Consider the following 18,738-nt stretch of genomic DNA (forward strand, 5'->3'; position numbering starts at 1 on the left):
ATATGTATATTTCTTATAATAATTTCTATAGTTTATAACTTATCAATTACCGCTCACAAATATCGTGACTCAGTGTTGAATAATTTCGCGTTGTTTCGTTTTTGTCAACCCTGGTGCTACTGAGATATCCTGAATTATCCAAAGAACAATTTTGATTGAAAGCGAGGAAAATTGTGCGATCTTTTGTGTAATTAGTAAGCCGATTTAAACACAATATGCCTGTGCTGCCTATGCCGCCACTGATGCAGGTTAGTGACAATAACTTTAGCCTATTAGTCTTAACCACCGTAAATAACTAATCGATTTTCTCTTCGTACACACAAACTACAAAAAAGAACGCCGTGGAGCCGATGCAAGTGGATGCGCCGCCAAACGAGGACAATGAGAACAATGAAGAGCAACAGATTATAGTGGAGAATCCTAGCATTGATCTGGAAGTATATGCGAATCAATATACTGGAATTGCACGACTATATCGACTAATCTATGTCGCCGATGTGTGTCCATCACTTGCCGTAGAAGCGCTCAAAATGTCCATTACCTATGTGATGACCACTTATAATGTGAATTTATACCAGGTCCTGAGCAAGCGTCTGAGTGATTTTCAATCTGGAAATAATCCAGCCAATCCAAATGCCGCCGGTGGCGCAGATCCAGCTGCTCCATTGGCAAATCCAGCACAGGCATTGCCCGACATAGCAGCTCATCAGCCGGCGGCAGCTATTGCTGGAGGGGCCAATGCTGCGCCCAATGCTGAAAAGGATGCCTTTGCTTTCGACGCCGTTTGGGTGGACACCAAACTGAAAAAGGCGGCTCTGAAGCTAGAGAAACTCGACTCTGATTTGAAGAACTACAAATCGAACTCTATTAAGGAGAGTATACGACGTGGACACGATGATCTGGCCGATCATTACTTAAGCTGCGGCGATCTAACCAATGCATTGAAATGTTATTCCCGTGCCAGGGATTACTGTACGAGTCCCAAGCATGTGGTTAATATGTGTCTAAATGTTATTAAGGTGTCGATCTATCTACAAAACTGGGCCCATGTCTTGTCCTACATATCAAAGGCGGAGAGTACACCAGACTTCGCCGAGGGATCCAAGGAGGCCAATGCCCAAGTCCATACACGGCTTGAATGTGCGGCCGGTTTGGCCGAATTACAACAAAAGAAATATAAAGTGGCAGCCAAGCATTTCCTCAATGCAAATTTCGATCATTGTGAATTTCCCGAAATGATTTCCGCCAGCAATGTAGCCATCTATGGCGGTCTCTGCGCCCTGGCCACCTTTGATCGTCAGGAGTTGAAGCGTCTGGTCATTGCATCCACATCATTTAAATTATTTCTAGAACTAGAACCGCAACTGCGGGATATTATATTCAAATTCTATGAGAGCAAATATGCCTCTTGTCTGACTCTACTGGACGAGATTCGGGACAATCTGCTAGTGGATATGTACATAGCCCCGCATGTCTCCACACTGTATACAAAGATCCGTAATCGTGCGCTCATTCAATACTTTAGTCCCTATATGTCAGCGGATATGCACAAAATGGCCCTCGCCTTCAACTCGTCGGTCGGAGATTTGGAGAACGAAGTGATGCAATTGATATTGGATGGCCAGATACAGGCGCGCATCGATTCGCACAACAAAATTCTATATGCCAAAGAGGCGGACCAAAGGAATAGCACATTCGAGCGTGCCCTGTTAATGGGTAAACAATATCAGCGTCATACTCGCATGTTAATCCTAAGGGCGGCCATGCTCAAGAGTCAAATCCATGTGAAGAGTGTGTCCAGAGAGGGAGGCAACCAGCATGGCACCGAACTGTGCGTTTCAGCGGGATCGACCACAACAGCTGTTCAACTGGCCAGGATTTAGATCAGCAAGACGAAACTAGAAACCAACCCAAGCGTCTTCTTCTCTTTTGTCTCATTTCTATTCTCTACATGTATTCAAATCGTGCGACGTAATAAAGTCTTATAGCAAAGCTAAAATGAATTCGATTCTATTATCAATTATTCTTGCCCAGTGCAGTGTTTCAGCGATTCAACTTGGGCGAATTCTGATGCATTATGGTACTGGAGTATACCTAATACAGCTATTTATGCTCCCATTGCATTTCCAGATAATTTATTTCAATGTTTTAGGAGAATTTAGAATGTTGAAAGGTATGAATCGCAAATTTTTGTTACAGAAACATTTGTATAAAGAAATTGTGATGGGTTATAATACACATAATACCTATAAGGATAGTTAAATACAACATTTTAACTAAGATGCGTTAAAATACAATTTATCTTACAATGTATGCTCTCGAAAAGTCTGAACAACGCATTGGATGTATTGATGAAGATGATCATGTGGAAAAGATGATACTGAGAAAGGTAACAAAGTTTTCTTTATAAAAAAAAAATTAGCACATTTTGTAGAATTTACTATACCATTTCATTTGTTTCCCTACAGATTTCTCTAGTATTTGATATGCAAATTGGATGAATTTTCTATAAACATTATCCATTTGAAATATCCTATGCCTCAATCAAGAATGATCAATTTGTTGACAATATTTTTTATGCTGGAAAAATCAAGATTTCTACAAACAAACAAGAACAATGCAGAAACACAAGCAAACACATATATTCAGGACATTCCACGTATATATAAAACCAAAACATGGGGCAATTAGTAAACAAGCGTTTTTAAATAATTCTAGAATTGCAATATACAAACATAGTTTTATTGACCCTTTTCATATCATTTCTTGATATGACTAGAGCCATCTTAGCCGCCTCGACAGACACATAAACCCAATGGTCATCAACCTGCAGCGCCTGAGAAGACACCTAGACCCTATATCTACTTAATGGAGTGGGTTAACCTGTAACCTCATATCTCCTACCATCCCCAATATCCTATGTTTTTGTATGAAAATGTTAAATGTAATCATTATTCACTTATACATAACTCTGTAAGGCTAACCTCTCTAATATAAAAAACTTTATAAAAATAATTAATACATTAAATATCTTAGAATAATTGTAAAAAATAGTATAAAAACTCCAGCCTGAAGGCATTTGTCGCTCTGGCTCAAAACTCATTGTAACCTAGAATAAATTCTTTTTTACAATTAAATAATAATAATAATAATAAACATAACTCTGTAAATGTTCCGTATATCATGTTGTTCTGAAAAATTGTCAATATAAATTTCCAAATATTGTATATTTGATGTAAATAATTAAAATCCCTAGTTACTTATTACTAAGATCCAATAATTAATTAATTAATATTAATTTTCATAACACTAAAAAAAAAATTTATTTCCATCCATTTATCTCAATTATTTGTTTTTATTGTTACAGACTGAAAATTATTTCTACAAATTTTTCAAATATTATTTTTATTTATTACATTTAGTTGTGTACATCTTGGAGATTTCTTGTATATTGATTAACATTCTTGAAAGTTATTTACAATTTTCATTGAATTCGGCACAGATTGTTTTTTTGCAAACTTATAAAATATATGAATGATAAAAATCATCTAAATTATCATTACAAATTCGATCAGTATAATTGTCATTATTTAAGTATTTACAATCACCGAACAATTCAAGAGAAGTGACTTTATCTGCATATTGTTTAATTTCATCAAAGGATATTTCCTGACTCTCCAATTGTATGGCCCACAATGTGTAGGGACTTAAAAAGGCAATATTTTTGTTAATTTTTTCCCAAGAATCATTATACATAATGGGTTTGTTATTTATCTTGTTGTTTGCAAATGAATATTTGATTAAAATAGTTTTATCCATAGAAAAATAATAAATTTTTTGCCTACAACGATAATAATTATTTCCCAACATTTTAAGATTTAATGTAAATTTATTGATAAGTTTATTAAATTCATTTGCATCATTATCATTTTCAAACTGAAAACGTATTCCAATATTCTTAAATTTTACAGCATTTTTATGTGTACCATTTAGGATATCAGCTTGGACAACAATTTCAGAACCATTCAATAGATTTCGAATTAAACTCATATCTTGCCATTCATAAAACACCACATTTTCATCATTAATCATATAGTTATCTTGATCTCTGTGACTTGAATTTATATCACTGAGACGTGTGTTCAGATTTTGAATTTGCTCAACGACATAATTTATTGTTACATTGGTATCGTTTAATTGCAATTCGTTTGGTACATCCAATTGATGAAACTCTTCATACGAATGAGGAAAGTATTTCTGTTTATAAGACTTTACTGCTGTCTCGTATCGTTCTAAAATCAAATTTGACTTGATTAAACTCTTTAACTTTTGAATGCTATCGGTGTAAGGTCCAACATCTTCGAATACATTTACATTGGCAAGGGATGACATGTATTTGGTTAAAGTTACACTGTCTGCATACGAATCGATGCGATCATAAATATCAATGAGAATTTCCATACACTCTTCCATGCGAGATATGGAACGCTGTAGATCCTGCTCGATGGCAAAGCCTTTTGACATTTTTTGAAATAAGACTTTTGCATCTCGAAAAATTTGCTGAAGTCGCATTTTTTTCAAGTCAAGCTCAAAATGATGTTTTCCTTCTAGATCTTCACTCAATGAATTACTAAACTTTTCCATATTCTCAAAAACCGGAAACATTTCATTGTATACATTATCCTCCAGTTGTTTCAATGCTTTCAAATCCTTCTCACATTCTTTCAACTTATCATTTGAAACAATTTTCCTAATGTCATTAATTGCATTAGCAGTAATATCTAATGCATTTACTATTTTAATTCCTCTGTTAACTAATTGCACTTTTCTCTCGATTCTCGCCTCACGCTGTGGTTTGCTTTTTAATATTAAAGATTTTTTCTCATTCAAGTAGGTTTCAAGTCTATCTCGTTCCGCCATTAGCTTACTTAATCTTTCTGGATTATCAATATCCTCATTTTTGGATAACTTTAATATTTCAGTTTTTGATTTCTTAATGTTGTTGGCTATTTCTTTGATGTTTTCATCATTTTTATTATGCGTTATAAATTCATCAAACATTTGTTCAATTTCATTTAATCCGTTTTGAATGGTTTGTTTCTCAGCCTTATATGATTCAGATATCTGTCCTATAGATGCTCTCATTGCTGTAGTCGTTGTTGGCAATATATTATCTGAATTGGGCACTAAAACCGATTCTGCATATGGCAAAGCGATCGATGCTGCCGTACCGAAAGGTGTGAAAATTGTTGCTATTCCGGATACAATTTTGAACCCTGCAAATATTAGAGCAACTGCTTGAGTGTCTTGAATTTTTTTGAGATTTTCTCGCGTTATATTTTCTCTTTTATGAACTTCCGTTAAAATTTTATAAATATCCTCTTCCAATTTACGCGTATTTGACTTTGTTTCAGGTATAATATAAGTTTCAATAATGTACTGTGCGGACTCAATTTTCCTATATAAAGATGCATTGTATTGTGTTTGATAACTTTGAATTGTTTCGCTTTGTTTGAATTCTTTTAAACTATTTATATCAATTTTAATTGTTCTAATATATTGCAAAAGATCAAAAACTGTATTCTGATTGGCATTATTTTTGATGGCGAACATTTTACTAGTTATTGTTACATATAAATAGCGCAATATTTTAGTTTCGTCTGCTGTAAGATTATTTTTGTTACTATTGATATATTCAACAATTCTTTTTTTTAATGATTCCAAAATCGAAATATATAATATATTATCCTTTCGTAATGTTTGATAATTTTTTTCCATATTTTCCAATTCCATTACAAAGCATTGCGTAGTATATAACGTTTTAATTTTGGCATTTTCTAGAAAACTATTTGAAATTTTAATGATATATTCTTTCATTAATGGAGAAATCGATAATGATTCTCGCATAAAAGCAATAAAATCATTGATTGCTTCACATTTATTTGAAAAATGCAACGTTATTGGTTCCTTTATGTCTTTTTCATTTTTACCATCAGTTCCATTAGCAGATTGAATAGTCTCACCTGGAATCTGTCGTTTAAAGTGAGAACAACATTCCATATGAAAACTACTCCAACCACTAGCCGACATATATGAGCTGTATCCAATTTCATACGCAACTCCAATTATAGTATTTCCACCTTGTCCCCCCGCACCTTTTGCTCCAGCAGCACCTAAATACATACAAATTAAAAAAATATTAACAAATGTATATAAATAAAACAAAACCAATTTAAAAACCTTGTTCTCGACGTATGTTAATTGCAGGTTTTTCGAATAGTCCCACAACATCTATTTCTCCAGAATTACCACCTTTTCCTCCAATTCCTCCATCTCCACCATTTGTGCCATTTTTTCCTGCATCTCCATGAATTATTTCATTTTTAGGGTTCTCACATTTTCGCGGGTCATCGCAATTCCTCTTATAAATAGCATCAGTTCCTTTTTTTCCATAAAAACCTATAAAATAGCAATGTTGACAATTACATAAATGTTTTCTTAAACAAAAAACTAAAGGGCCTATGTTAATTTCGGCCGTGCCAAAGTTTCATCTAAAAAGTCAAATTTCCGCGAAAGAACGGCTTAAAAAATTTGATGTATGTATATACAGTTAGTCGATTTTGATTTCATATTGTATTATGTGCGTATATTAATTACCAAGTTTGGTTTAAAACCAGTTTTTCTAATCAATAATCCAACCGATCGTTCCTAGAAAAACTTTATATGATAATCAACCGATCTTTATGAAATTTGCCAGAAAATTAGAATCTATATTAAACTGACAAATACAATCGCTTGGAAAATAACAAAGTTATTGTAACAAAGTTAATATCATTCCTTTTTTTTCTTTTTCTGCCTGCAAACAGACCAGAAGATGGCTGTCCGCTACGAGATTGCATTGGGTCTCAACCGAGGCCACAAGACCGCCAAAGTCAAGAATGTGAAATACACCGGAGACAAAAAAGTCAAAGGTCTGCGTGGATCTCGTTTGAAGAACATTCAAACCCGCCACACTAAATTCATGCGCGATTTGGTCCGTGAGGTTTTCGGCCATGCCCCATACGAGAAGCGCACCATGGAATTGTTGAAGGTGTCCAAGGATAAGCGCGCCCTCAAGTTCCTGAAGCGTCGCTTGGGCGCACACATCCGTGCCACGAGGAAGCGTGAGGAACTGTCCAACATTCTCACCCAGCTCAGGAAGGCTCAGACCCACGCCAAGTAAATAACACATCCAGCAACAACAAATCCGCGCAGCGAACTGTCGTGAATTGTGTATTTTTTTGTCGTGTGAATCTAAGCATTCTGAGGAATCTTAAGGGAAAACAAAATGGAAAGATATATGGTCCTATCCGAGATACAATGACTACAATATATAGAAACCCATAATCGGATGGACGGACGGACAGGCAGACGGGCATGGCTAATAAACATAAACTCATCTCGTAGTGTTGATTAGAAATAAAAAGCGATAATTACCTTTACCACCATGTTGGCCGGGACCACCAGTTCCTCCAACTGATTTAATATTTAACTGTTTAGCATTTGTATAAAATTGTACACCAAAAAATGCACCACCCGAATCGCCGGGCAAACCAGGTAATCCCGGGTAACCATTTATCGATTCACTATGGCTAGTTCCAGCTGCATTCGGATTATGAATTTTGCCATTCAATCCCTTCATAACTATTGAAACATTATTTTCTACTCTCCAGTTTGGAGCAATTATAGAAAATTTTACATCTTTGGCTTCTTTGAAGGCATCAGTATCGAAATATATTCGATTCAAGGCAATTATTTCAATTCGATTAGCAAGTTTCCAACAAGTATTCGCAATTACTTGACTGATCTTAATGTTGTTGCCTCTTATTCTGAATATGCCATTGTCACAATTGATATTATTGCTACTAATTTCATAATCTAAGAAATGTTTTTTTAACAAAATAAATCTTTGTATTCTATTAAAATTAATTTCTTCAATATTATTCAATCTTCGGCAAATCATTTCATTGCGAAGTGTTCCCAAAAATTGTAGGAATGCATTTTTTGACATTTCAAGGGCATAATCCTTATTGGCCAATATTTGCCAATTATCAGCATCGGTTTTCGTCAATAATTGGTATAAATCTACTAAAAATTTATACCATATTTCGGTTTCAAACAAATATTTTAGCAAATCATTAATTTCATTTTTGATTGTCGTTTGCATCGAAAGCATTGTACGATTGTTATTAATTAATTTTTTCAAAAACGTATTTAGCTTTAAATAGCCAACGATTTTGTCATTTTGAACAAAATTGAAATTGAATTTTAAAGCACCTGATATAAAGACATCTACGCTTGAGACAATATTATCAAATTTAGTTATTGATGTGGTATTTAATGTGGTTAATGCCAGATTTATATCATTATAAAATTGTTGCATTACGATAATTCCATTCTCTTTCGTTTGATAAAATTGCTTCATTTTGTTAATAATATTTAACATTTTCTCAATTATATCATTGTCAATAATGTCGATGTTATCGCGAACAAGATATTGTGATCTATCCGATAGCGTGTAGAAGAAGTCTCCTTCATTCGTTTTAATCAATGGCATGTTCTTAATTATAGTCGTTAATCGTTGGGCTTCAGCTACGAAAATTGGCATATTTTTTACATCTCCGGCGGTTTCTGGTTTCCGGAATATGCCAATTCTATCATTTGCATTCGTCAATAAACTTTCCACGATTATAGATAATCCTCTTCGTTCGCGTTCATCGTTTTCCTCTTGCAATACAATTAGAGTTTGGTTTAAAAATTTCGCAACTTCCGTAATAATTTCAGAATCGGGAATCAAAATTCCTTCTTCTCGGTTATTATCCACTTTTGTTACGAGTAATGTGATTGCATTTCGATACTTTTCGGGATTTTTCATCAAACTAGTTATTTGCGTTAGAAAATTAAGAAATTCGTTTCGTTGTCCTCCAGTTATTTCGACAGCCCAAGCATTCACAACCAATACAAAATTAATCGAATGCGATTTCTTCAAAAGTTTATCTATAAAGTATGTCGTTCCGATATCGGACAATACACCTCTTGTATCTTCAAAGCCCGGGTTATCCACGTATGTCAGCCCATTGACGCGATCTTCAAATATTTCGGGCAATGAAGTTTTTGATACGCCAGTTATTTCGCCAATTTTCTGATTATTATCGGAAAATATATATTTGCCGGGACCGGTGCGTTTTGTCTTTAAATTTGGATCAGTTAAAATTTTTATTGATGTCGATTTACCGCCTCCAGTTATACCCAAAAAAAGGGTTAAATTTTGATTTTCCTCGACTATAAATGTTTTTTCGCACTTTTCAATGTATTCAAAAACACTCACTAACGACGGATTCTCGATTTTGTTTGATAAAACGAGAATTTTAAACTCGTTTTGAATATTAATTATTGTCACAATTATAATGAAAATCTTCATCTTGTCGACGATGTTGTGTGAAGCACACAAAAATCAAATTGACATTAGTTTGCCATACAACAGAAACAAACTATTTATTAGAAAAAAACCATAGAATATATGTATGTATGTATATTTACAATCTATTTAATAATTTTGCATTCGACACTCACTACATGCATTCTAATCATTTTATTATACATATATGTTTGTAAAATATTTCCAATGAAAATGAAACTTTTCCAACTAAAGTTCATTTATGTTATCAGTACACATAAAAATACTTTGAATTATTAGGTTTCTCATGAATTAGTGCGAAGCTAGATGATTCTGTAAATCCAGCTAGACTTTTTAATTTATATTAAACATTTCTGTACACTACAAGAGTGTTTTTTTTATTATTATTGTCTGTTATTATGGCCATTCTTGAATGTATTTCAAAAACAGCTGACACTTGATTGAAAGCTTGATTTGCTGTGTTCAATATTTGTAAGACAAATCCGTGGTAGACATTTTTGAATAATTTTATTTTTAATAGCTTCGACGATCAACACTAATCACCAGGATGTGCGATGTAACCTCCTTTTCCAGCCAAATCTATGCGAAAGTCAGACCCTTGACATAAGTAAATAGAAGCTCTGCGCGAGTATGATGGACAAAAAAGGGACCATAATACATACATAATACAAAAAAGCGACCGGTGGGCGGATCGCCCAAGGTTCTAGTACTTTTGTTTGTCTGCGGAGCTTGTTGCATCTCTTTCAAAATCGAATGATTAAAATTGTTGTGTTGTTTTTGGTTTTTTGGTGGGACAAGAAGCTATATTGTTCATTTAAAAATATTATTTATAAAAAATTTCAATATTAATGTAGAAAAACTAACGCCTGGATCGATAATTATTATTATTCTGAGTCCGTTCTCGACGATCTCGATTTTCCTCGCTAGATCCTCGTCTCTTTTCGTCACGAGAACGTGAGCGATCATTCCTACGTCTACGATCCTCTCTTTCCTCTTTACGTCGACTATCCTTGTCGTCTCTGCGATGACGATCATTATTTTCATTATCTCGAGAGCGATCTCGTTTACGTCGTTCTTTATCCCTGTGGTTACTACGCGAATGCTTGTCTTCCGAATCACTGTCAGAGGAGGATGAGGACGACGATGATGATGATGATGATCCATCGCTCGGTTTTTTAGACTTTTTCTTTTTTGTTTTCTTTATAGATTCCTTGTGTTCTTTTTGCTTCTTTGACTTCTTCTTGGATGACTTTCGCTCATCACCCTTGCGCTTGATGCGTTCAATTTTCTCCAACTTTTTCAGCAATTTCAGTTTTTGCGATTTACTTAGGGATTTGAGGAAGACAAGTTCTGGATTCTGTTCCTTCTCCATGGCATCGCTGGAGACAAACTGATGCTGTTGTTGAATTACTTTTATACTTTGAAGCTCCAAAGCGGAACGCTTCATCTGCAGGCCATCTTCTTTCATCTGCTCTTCGAGGACATTTTTGGACATAATGTCGCTGGCTTCGGTTTCCGCATGCAACTTGCGTGCCTCACTCATCGATATGCTGTACATGGAGCACTCCTTGTCCGTATTAATGTGGCCCCATTTATGGCATTTGAGACATCGAACATTGCGCACCTGTATGCCAAAAGGTTGATCACGAATTTCGGTGTCCCCCTTACAGTAGGACTCACGCGGAGCATTATATTTGCGTTGCCATTCGAATTTGTATTCGGGTTCATTGTCGTCCTTCTCACGCTCCTTGCGCACACCTGGAGGTGGCTCATACATAAAATTCACACTCAATTTGTCCTTGCTATCCTTGCTCAGCATGGCCTTGTTCTCGTGCAGATTCTGTTCCTTCTCATATTGGTTGCGAAGTTCTTCCTGTTTCTTCTTATAAGCTTCGGCCTGCTGCTCGGCCATCCATACCTAGATAAAGGAAAAGATATACAAGAAGAAATTAAAGGTTTTCCCCATGGCATTTTGTTGACAAAAATGTGATTACCCTTTTCAGATTATCCCGGGATGCGGGGTGAAAGAATTTCTTGCACATGTAATTGTTGAAACCTTTGCCCATTTTGTTGCTGTTTGATTTGCTCTTTTAGAATTTAAATGAACTAAAACTAATGAAAATATTTCACAATTTTGCTTGTTTACGTTTTCTGACTTCTCCTCATTGACCAGTGTTGGCAAACGTCGGATTGTTGATATTTATTAATAGAGATGAGCAAAACAAGTCACGGCTTTAACTGGTCCATTTTGAGGATTAAAATAATCCAACGATTAGAATCAGAATCGGATCAATATTGCGGTTTCATGCAAATGTCAATAATTTCCAATTTTGTGTGACGTTATCTGTTTGAATTGACTTAACTTTCTTAGTTACACACACTTAAAGCGATCTTTTTACACTAGCAGCTCTGATCTATTGCCTTTTTGCAACACTGTAACTTAATCTTGAATTCGAACCTGCCACAGGAACTCAGATAAGACTCAGTGTACATTGGAAAACAACAATTATGGAATCTATGAGTCCCAAGGATATAGTGCATTGCCCATATAACAGGGCACATTTCATGCTGCGCAAGAAACTGCAACAACACATTATGAAATGTAGGGAGATCTACAAGGACGAAGTGGAGCTTCTCGTTTGTCCCTTTAATAAGGCGCATCACATTCCGGCTCCCGAATTTCATGTAAGTAATGGCAAACCGATATGGATACCTAAGCAATTTATCCTTTCTTGAACACCCTGTTTATCTCGATATCTGTTGTGTTTGCAGCAACATACCAAATCATGCGAAGATCGTAAAATCATAATGCATTATCAATATAGCCAAGCAGCTGAACTTAATGAGGAGACCAAACATGAAAAGATCGAATCAGAGGAAAATTGGGATGATACATCTGTAGATGATTATAACCCACAGGTATATGCATCTCAGGCGAACATTGTGAGAGATGCAAGTGGCATGTTTCCTGCACAGCGCAAGGCATTCATCAAGCAGGAGCGTCTCCGTCAACTGGGTGAAGAAAGCGACGATGTGAAGCCACCAAAGGCAACAAAAACACATGATGCTGCACGGGCAAAGCCATACGATCGTTAATACTCCAAAAACAAAATAATTGTCGAATTTCGTATAGCTCTAAGATGGCTTCAAAACCAAAGACAATTGAATTCTCGAAGTGCTAATAACCAATATTTTGTATGTGCCTTATAAATGTAATCTCAGAAATAATAAAAATATAACAACAAAATCTCTTAGCGTCGATTAGAAAGAGATGCAAGAGTAATCAGCCATTTCGAAAGGGATAGGTACACTATCCCTCACCAGTGAGCAGCTAACAGCGCGGTTAAGACCTCACTGTTAGCAGCCTAATCAAAAAAATATCGCAATTTTACAATGGGAAACTGGCAGAGAAAAGAAATATTAATATAAAGTTAAATATTTAATTTCCAAAATAATTCTTCTATCCCAATTGAATACGGCAAAGATCAATTTCTGTAAGTGGCGCCAGTGTGAAATGGCAATCGGTTAACATAACCTGCTAACCGCTAATAAACAAATCGATTAATGGACACTAGTCCAAGTGCCATCACTAGCTACTTGATTGATTCGGGTTTGTGTTTTGACAAAATTGACAAAATAAATTATTGTTTTTATTTAATTTTAATACAAGTATCTTGTTAATAAACAAAACATTCGCCACCCCCAGATCCACTGAGCCATATATAGAAATGCAGTCGACGCTACGACAGGTTGTGACGGCAGTAGCCAAGGTAAGAGAAGGTTATGCAATCTTAACCTATTTACAACTAGGTGCTCGGTCAATAAGAAAAAACTATATGATATTTGGCTCTATCTAAATTAAGTCGGGCTATCTAACGGCCAATGACCCAATGATTGCAGTGAAAATCAATTAGCGGCTACCTAACACCGATTGACTACACAGTTTGTGTTGCGCCCGCCGGCTGACTAATCTTCTGAAGAAGTCAAGGTCGCCTATCAGCTGATGATATGGGGCTGAATAAAAAATTGACGATGATTAACATGAGCCGATGCGTGTGATAGGGTCGTGATAACAAAAGCATGCTGTTCGGCTAGTCGAGTGATTTGCCAAATTTCTTGACCTATATATATCATTGCTTCATCTTTTTTCCAGACTCCACTCCGCACGAATGCTGCCATTTTGGGTGCCCTCAACGCCCGCTACTATTCCAGCACACATGAAGCTGATATTGTGGTCATCGGCTCTGGCCCAGGTGGCTATGTAGCTGCCATTAAGGCTGCCCAAATGGGCATGAAGACCGTCAGCGTGGAAAAGGAGGCTACTCTTGGTGGCACTTGCCTTAATGTCGGTTGCATCCCATCCAAGGCTCTGTTGAATAACTCCCACTACTATCACATGGCTCATTCGGGCGATTTGGCCAGTCGTGGCATTAACTGTGGAAACGTCTCCCTGGATCTGGAGAAGCTAATGGGTCAAAAGACAAGTGCAGTCAAGGCTTTGACTGGTGGCATTGCCCAATTGTTTAAAAAGAACAAGGTTACACAGCTGACGGGATTCGGCAGTATTGTTAATCCCAATGAGGTGCAGGTGAAGAAAGATGATGGCTCCATTGAGACGGTCAAAACCAAGAATATATTGATTGCCACCGGCTCAGAGGTGACACCTTTCCCTGGTATTACGGTAAGAAAATACACCAGCTGATTTTACTCTTAATCCATTATGCATAATTTCCATCAGATTGATGAGGAGGTTATTGTCAGCAGCACTGGTGCCTTGAAACTTGCCCAGGTGCCCAAGCATATGGTGGTAATTGGCGCTGGTGTCATTGGCTTGGAACTGGGTTCAGTCTGGTCACGTCTCGGAGCCGAGGTGACAGCCGTTGAGTTCATGGACACCATTGGCGGTGTTGGCATCGATAATGAAGTGTCCAAGACCTTCCAGAAGATCCTCGTGAAGCAGGGCCTAAAATTCAAACTGGGCACCAAAGTGACATCTGCCTCTCGCAGTGGAGATTCTGTCACCGTGTCGGTGGAGAATGCCAAGTCCGGTGAGAAGGAAGAAATCCAGTGTGATGCCCTGTTGGTCAGTGTGGGCCGACGGCCATACACCGAAGGCTTGGGTCTCGAAGCTGTTGGCATTGTGAAAGATGACCGCGGTCGCATTCCCGTGAATGCCACGTTCCAGACTGTGGTGCCCAATATCTATGCCATCGGCGATTGCATTCATGGTCCAATGTTGGCCCACAAGGCCGAGGACGAGGGTCTCATCACCATTGAGGGCATCAATGGCGGACATGTGCATATCGACTACAATTGCGTGCCCAGTGTAGTCTACACGCATCCCGAAGTGGCGTGGGTGGGTAAATCGGAGGAGGCCCTGAAACAGGAGGGTGTCGCCTACAAAGTAGGCAAATTCCCCTTCTTGGCCAACTCGAGAGCAAAGACCAACAATGAGACAGATGGCTTTGTCAAAGTTCTGGCCGACAAGGCCACAGATCGTGTCCTGGGCACACACATCATTGGCCCCGCCGCCGGTGAATTGATAAACGAGGCTGTCCTTGCCATGGAGTATGGTGCAGCTGCCGAGGATATCGCCCGTGTCTGTCACGCACATCCTGTAAGCTGAGAAGACGTTAATCCTCAAGCCATTCACAATTTATCCTATTCGTTTTCTTTTTTCCCCTCCATTTCAGACCTGCGCCGAGGCTTTGCGTGAGGCCAATGTGGCTGCCGCCTTTGGCAAGCCCATCAACTTCTAAATAATGAAATCCTACCCCTTTTCGAAAACTCTCAACAACAAATAGAAATTATGGCAAAAGAAAAAAAACGAAATGCAAAAGCGATATTTCTTTGAATTTGGGCGAAGCGTTGAATTCAATTTTTTTTTGTTTTGTTTTTGTTTTATTAAAAAATATTGCAAATTTTGCAAATAAATGTAATTTATGTGTATTAAGTGTAGAAAATAAAAACAAAAATATTCGAGAAAATTGAAAACGAAACGCACCGAAAAAATAAATCTTGAAAGTTGAATTAACAAAGAGAGCGCGCTAGAGTTGAAATCATCTTGATTTATTTCACAACTAGAATACGTTCGATTTTAACAATTAGGTATATATATATATATATAGTTTATGCCAAAGACATATACGTATATATATATTCATGTGTATGTGTGTATACATTTACCAATCTACATGTAATAACAATATTAAGCGCCTTGGACTGACTCAAACCTCCGCCTTGCTAACCTCGTGAGCAGGACGTTCACTGTTCTCATCGTCATCATCGTGTTCCTCAGAGAAACCGTAAGAGGAGGAGGAATTTACTTGCTCCTCAGTTTCGCCAGGGGCAGTGGATGGGGATGAGCTGGCGGAGGTGAAGGACGACAACGATGAGCTGCTGGCTAACGAGGGCGAAAAGCATTTCGATGCGGCGGACTCCTTGTACGGTTTTGTTTTCATTAAGTTTAGCGCACTTGGCGTTATGGACGCTTTGTAATAGGCACTATTGGCCAATGTGGAGGTGAACTCCTGCTGTTTGGTGGCCGCATTCGCTGCCCGGGTTATAGAGGCTAAAGCACTGGGATTCGTGTTCTGCCCGAAGTTTCCATCTGTCGGGTCCGCCGTGAAACCCATCTCTTTGGGCGCTGGTGGCACTTCTTGCCGCCTTTGCAGCCCGCCAGTGACATTCACCGAGCTGGGCGAACGGAAACCCATGCTAGGTGCATTCTGCTTGTCCATTATGAAAATGTGCCGGGGAGGAGTCTTGTTCTTAAGTTTCTCCACACGCAAATGCTGAGTGGGCACCACAGGGCGACGCATCAATGGACGCATTGCGTACTGATTGAAGGACATGCCATCCTTCAGCTCGCCGGTAGCGGCTTCACCCGCCGATCCGCCAGATGCACCGTGACCCGGCTCATGACGCTGGTCGTAATGGGGCTGAGCGTGCGCATTGACGTTGGGCATTAGAACGCCCTTGGACATACGTTGACTGGCCGTCATCCTCATGCGGCCGGGGAGCAAAGGAGCTACCTGAACCGCTGGCGGCAAATGGGCATTGGTTCCTAGGCCCAGCCGTTGCTTCACATCGCTCATGGTCTGTTGCGCCGTTTGACGGGCTTTCTCTGCTCCAATCTCCAGCATGTAGATGAGCTCATTCCGCTTGGCCAAATGCTGTTGAATCTGCTCCCGTATGGGACGCAAATGCTCAATGATAGCCTCGGCCACACGATCCTTGTATTTGCCCGTGTCCAATGTGTTGGCCTCTTCCACAACGGAGCTGATGGACTGCCCAGTGACCTGGGCATGGATACTGACTAGATTACTTACACCAGGACGCGTGGACGGGTTATATGATATGTCCGAAGTGAAATCGGTTATAGCCTTACGGATCTTCTCCGTTATCTGTTCGGGTGAATCGATTATGTTGATGGTGGCCTTGGGATTCTCCTCCGATTTGGACATTTTCTTGGTAGGATCGCGCAATGAGAGCACACGAGAGGCCTCTGATTCCTCGATGAGTGCATGACACACGGGAAATGTGTCACCATAGCGGGTATTAAAGCTGCGAGCCAAATGCTGGGCCAATTGGATATGCTGCAGTTGATCAGCTCCCACCGGGACATGCGTAGCCCTAAAAAGAAGGAAGTTCATTGAGTAAAAGAAATTTCCTTACACGCGACATCTTGACTCACTTGTATAGCATTATATCTGCTGCCTGGAGCACAGGATAGACATATAAGCCCAATGGAACGTCCTTCAACATCCGGGATTTCTCCTTGAATTGCGGCAACTGAGCCAATCTGGGCAACGTGGTCAGCGAGCTCAATATCCAATTGAGTTCAGAGTGTTCCAGCACAGCGGACTGCACGAATAGTGTACTCCGGCAAGGATCAATGCCACATGCCAATAGTGTGGCCGCCAATGTAAAGATATTCTCACGCAGCACTGGAGGATTATGGGGCATTGTTATCGAATGCATATCCACTATGCAAACGGTGACATCATCGCGTGCCTTCTGCAATTGGGTCCACTTGCGTACGGCTCCCAAATAGTTGCCCAAATGCAAGGCGCCAGTCGGCTGAATGCCACTAAAAATGCGACGGGGCCAACGCGACTTGGGAAGATTACATAATCAGCTGGCTATACACCCACGAGAGAGGGAGGCATCTCACCTGTTCCTGTTTAGGGACCGTTGGTTGCTGTTGTTCCTGCTGATATTTATGCGATTGCGATTGGAATGGCGGATGCCTTCCGCCAACTGACCCTACGGATTGTCTTGCCAATACTTGGGCCGTTGCCGATGTGCTGCCTCCACCTCCTTTCTTGTAACCGCCGTAGGACGAGCCTGAGCCTCGGCTAGATGCCGGCATCTGATGTAATAGATCAACATGGAACGAACGTCGGGCAAGTTGCATTCGTTGCACCGCCAAAACCACGGGTTTGTTCAATTTACCAGCGCGAAACATTGTTATAAACAATAAAGAAAACCGGGACTTTATCGCGTTGAAGATTTTTACAACTTTTTATATTTAAGGAATTTTGTACAATTTTGGCTTTGTGTTTACTGTGAAAGAGTATACATAAAAGTATGAGACTAGGAAAGAAGAAAATTGGAACGATTCAAAAACCAAATGTATCCATGTGTGGAGTGAAACGGAAAGGCCTATTTATCACAGTAAAAAATCAAAAACAAATTGCAAAATATTCCCGGACACATAACAAAATTGATAAGGTTGCCATGCTGATAAATTTTGTTCGAGTGTTGCCACATCGCCGATAAAAGTGTGCCTAGATATGGGAGTCCATCGATAGCTTCACTCGATAAAAACGATAAAACAGTATTGATTGAACTTCCAGCTCTAACGTCGGAGCGAATTTCCTTATGGCTGAGCGAATATCAATTTAGCTGAGCGAAATGGCCCTGTGTTTGTTGTTTTTGGTTTCGTTTTCGCCGCTGTTTTTGTTTTGTTTTCGAAGTGAACGGACGCGTCTGTGCGCGCGCCTTTAATAAATATAAAAATCCAAGTGTAAAAAATCATCAAAATTAACATTCGTTACCAACGTTACGCACGCGTAGAAAATAAAACAGACACAATAACAAACAAATAAAATAAACTACGAAAATTAACTCACGAAAAAGAAGGGAAATAAACCAAATGCCGAATTGAGTGAAAGTTGCTACACGAAATTTAAATTTTTTCAAGTGTTTATTTTGTTGTTTTATTTTTTTGTTTTGTATAAAATAAGCAATTGTTTATTGTTTGTGCAATAGCAGCA

General features: G+C 38.5%; 6 protein-coding genes across 7 annotated transcripts; 4 read left to right on the forward strand and 2 right to left on the reverse strand.

The window, feature by feature from the left end:
• The first annotated feature begins 103 nt into the window (after positions 1–103).
• Positions 104–1,999, forward strand: LOC6645674 (COP9 signalosome complex subunit 1b). The gene is made up of 2 exons (XM_002068131.3): positions 104–248; positions 336–1,999. Exons 1-2 carry the CDS (start codon positions 216–218, stop codon positions 1,881–1,883), a joined length of 1,581 nt encoding a protein of 526 aa, XP_002068167.1. The 5' UTR covers positions 104–215; the 3' UTR covers positions 1,884–1,999.
• A 4,845-nt stretch (positions 2,000–6,844) lies between these two features.
• Positions 6,845–7,339, forward strand: LOC6645675 (60S ribosomal protein L36). The gene has a single exon (XM_002068132.4). The coding sequence runs from the start codon at positions 6,875–6,877 to the stop codon at positions 7,220–7,222; it is 348 nt and encodes a 115-aa protein (XP_002068168.1). The 5' UTR covers positions 6,845–6,874; the 3' UTR covers positions 7,223–7,339.
• Positions 7,340–10,228: 2,889 nt separating this feature from the next.
• On the reverse strand, positions 10,229–11,642 carry LOC6645676 (corepressor interacting with RBPJ 1). Its single transcript, XM_002068133.4, has 2 exons — positions 11,452–11,642; positions 10,229–11,375 (listed from the first exon to the last, which is right to left on the reverse strand). Exons 1-2 carry the CDS (start codon positions 11,521–11,523, stop codon positions 10,317–10,319), a joined length of 1,131 nt encoding a protein of 376 aa, XP_002068169.1. The 5' UTR covers positions 11,524–11,642; the 3' UTR covers positions 10,229–10,316.
• Positions 11,643–11,881: 239 nt separating this feature from the next.
• Positions 11,882–12,704, forward strand: LOC6645677 (gametocyte-specific factor 1 homolog). Its single transcript, XM_002068134.3, has 2 exons — positions 11,882–12,142; positions 12,230–12,704. The coding sequence occupies exons 1-2, from the start codon at positions 11,966–11,968 to the stop codon at positions 12,551–12,553; spliced, it is 501 nt and encodes a 166-aa protein (XP_002068170.2). The 5' UTR covers positions 11,882–11,965; the 3' UTR covers positions 12,554–12,704.
• Positions 12,705–13,028: 324 nt separating this feature from the next.
• Positions 13,029–15,509, forward strand: LOC6645678 (dihydrolipoyl dehydrogenase, mitochondrial). Of its 2 annotated transcripts, XM_047011810.1 has the most exons (5): positions 13,029–13,067; positions 13,164–13,227; positions 13,611–14,138; positions 14,196–15,074; positions 15,151–15,509. In XM_047011810.1, exons 2-5 carry the CDS (start codon positions 13,186–13,188, stop codon positions 15,214–15,216), a joined length of 1,515 nt encoding a protein of 504 aa, XP_046867766.1. In that variant the 5' UTR covers positions 13,029–13,067; positions 13,164–13,185; the 3' UTR covers positions 15,217–15,509. The 2 variants fall into 2 exon arrangements, with proteins under 2 accessions (XP_046867766.1, XP_002068171.1); XM_002068135.4 differs by lacking the exon at positions 13,029–13,067 and having other exon boundaries at positions 13,121–13,227.
• On the reverse strand, positions 15,506–18,174 carry LOC6645679. The gene is made up of 3 exons (XM_002068136.4): positions 17,634–18,174; positions 17,154–17,575; positions 15,506–17,092 (listed from the first exon to the last, which is right to left on the reverse strand). Exons 1-3 carry the CDS (start codon positions 17,925–17,927, stop codon positions 15,685–15,687), a joined length of 2,124 nt encoding a protein of 707 aa, XP_002068172.1. The 5' UTR covers positions 17,928–18,174; the 3' UTR covers positions 15,506–15,684.
• Between the last annotated feature and the right edge of the window lie 564 nt (positions 18,175–18,738).

The sequence above is a fragment of the Drosophila willistoni genome (assembly GCF_018902025.1).
Source record: "Drosophila willistoni isolate 14030-0811.24 chromosome XR unlocalized genomic scaffold, UCI_dwil_1.1 Seg143, whole genome shotgun sequence".
In the NCBI taxonomy this organism is placed as follows: Eukaryota; Metazoa; Arthropoda; class Insecta; order Diptera; family Drosophilidae; genus Drosophila; species Drosophila willistoni.

Bases quoted from the DNA above. Each gene is read 5' to 3' on its own strand.
- LOC6645674 (XM_002068131.3), top strand. From the start codon at position 216: ATGCCTGTGCTGCCTATGCCGCCACTGATGCAG. The intron at 249-335 runs GTTAGTGACAAT...ACTACAAAAAAG, and splicing joins CTATGCCGCCACTGATGCAG to AACGCCGTGGAGCCGATGCA.
- LOC6645675 (XM_002068132.4), top strand. From the start codon at position 6,875: ATGGCTGTCCGCTACGAGATTGCATTGGGTCTCAACCGAGGCCACAAG.
- LOC6645676 (XM_002068133.4), bottom strand. From the start codon at position 11,523: ATGGGCAAAGGTTTCAACAATTACATGTGCAAGAAATTCTTTCACCCC. The intron at 11,376-11,451 runs GTAATCACATTT...TCCTTTATCTAG, and splicing joins CCCGGGATAATCTGAAAAGG to GTATGGATGGCCGAGCAGCA.
- LOC6645677 (XM_002068134.3), top strand. From the start codon at position 11,966: ATGGAATCTATGAGTCCCAAGGATATAGTGCATTGCCCATATAACAGG. The intron at 12,143-12,229 runs GTAAGTAATGGC...TTGTGTTTGCAG, and splicing joins TTCCGGCTCCCGAATTTCAT to CAACATACCAAATCATGCGA.
- LOC6645678 (XM_047011810.1), top strand. From the start codon at position 13,186: ATGCAGTCGACGCTACGACAGGTTGTGACGGCAGTAGCCAAG. The intron at 13,228-13,610 runs GTAAGAGAAGGT...TCTTTTTTCCAG, and splicing joins TTGTGACGGCAGTAGCCAAG to ACTCCACTCCGCACGAATGC. The intron at 14,139-14,195 runs GTAAGAAAATAC...AATTTCCATCAG, and splicing joins CACCTTTCCCTGGTATTACG to ATTGATGAGGAGGTTATTGT.
- LOC6645679 (XM_002068136.4), bottom strand. From the start codon at position 17,927: ATGTTTCGCGCTGGTAAATTGAACAAACCCGTGGTTTTGGCGGTGCAA. The intron at 17,576-17,633 runs GTGAGATGCCTC...AATCTTCCCAAG, and splicing joins CGGTCCCTAAACAGGAACAG to TCGCGTTGGCCCCGTCGCAT. The intron at 17,093-17,153 runs GTGAGTCAAGAT...CCTTCTTTTTAG, and splicing joins GCAGATATAATGCTATACAA to GGCTACGCATGTCCCGGTGG.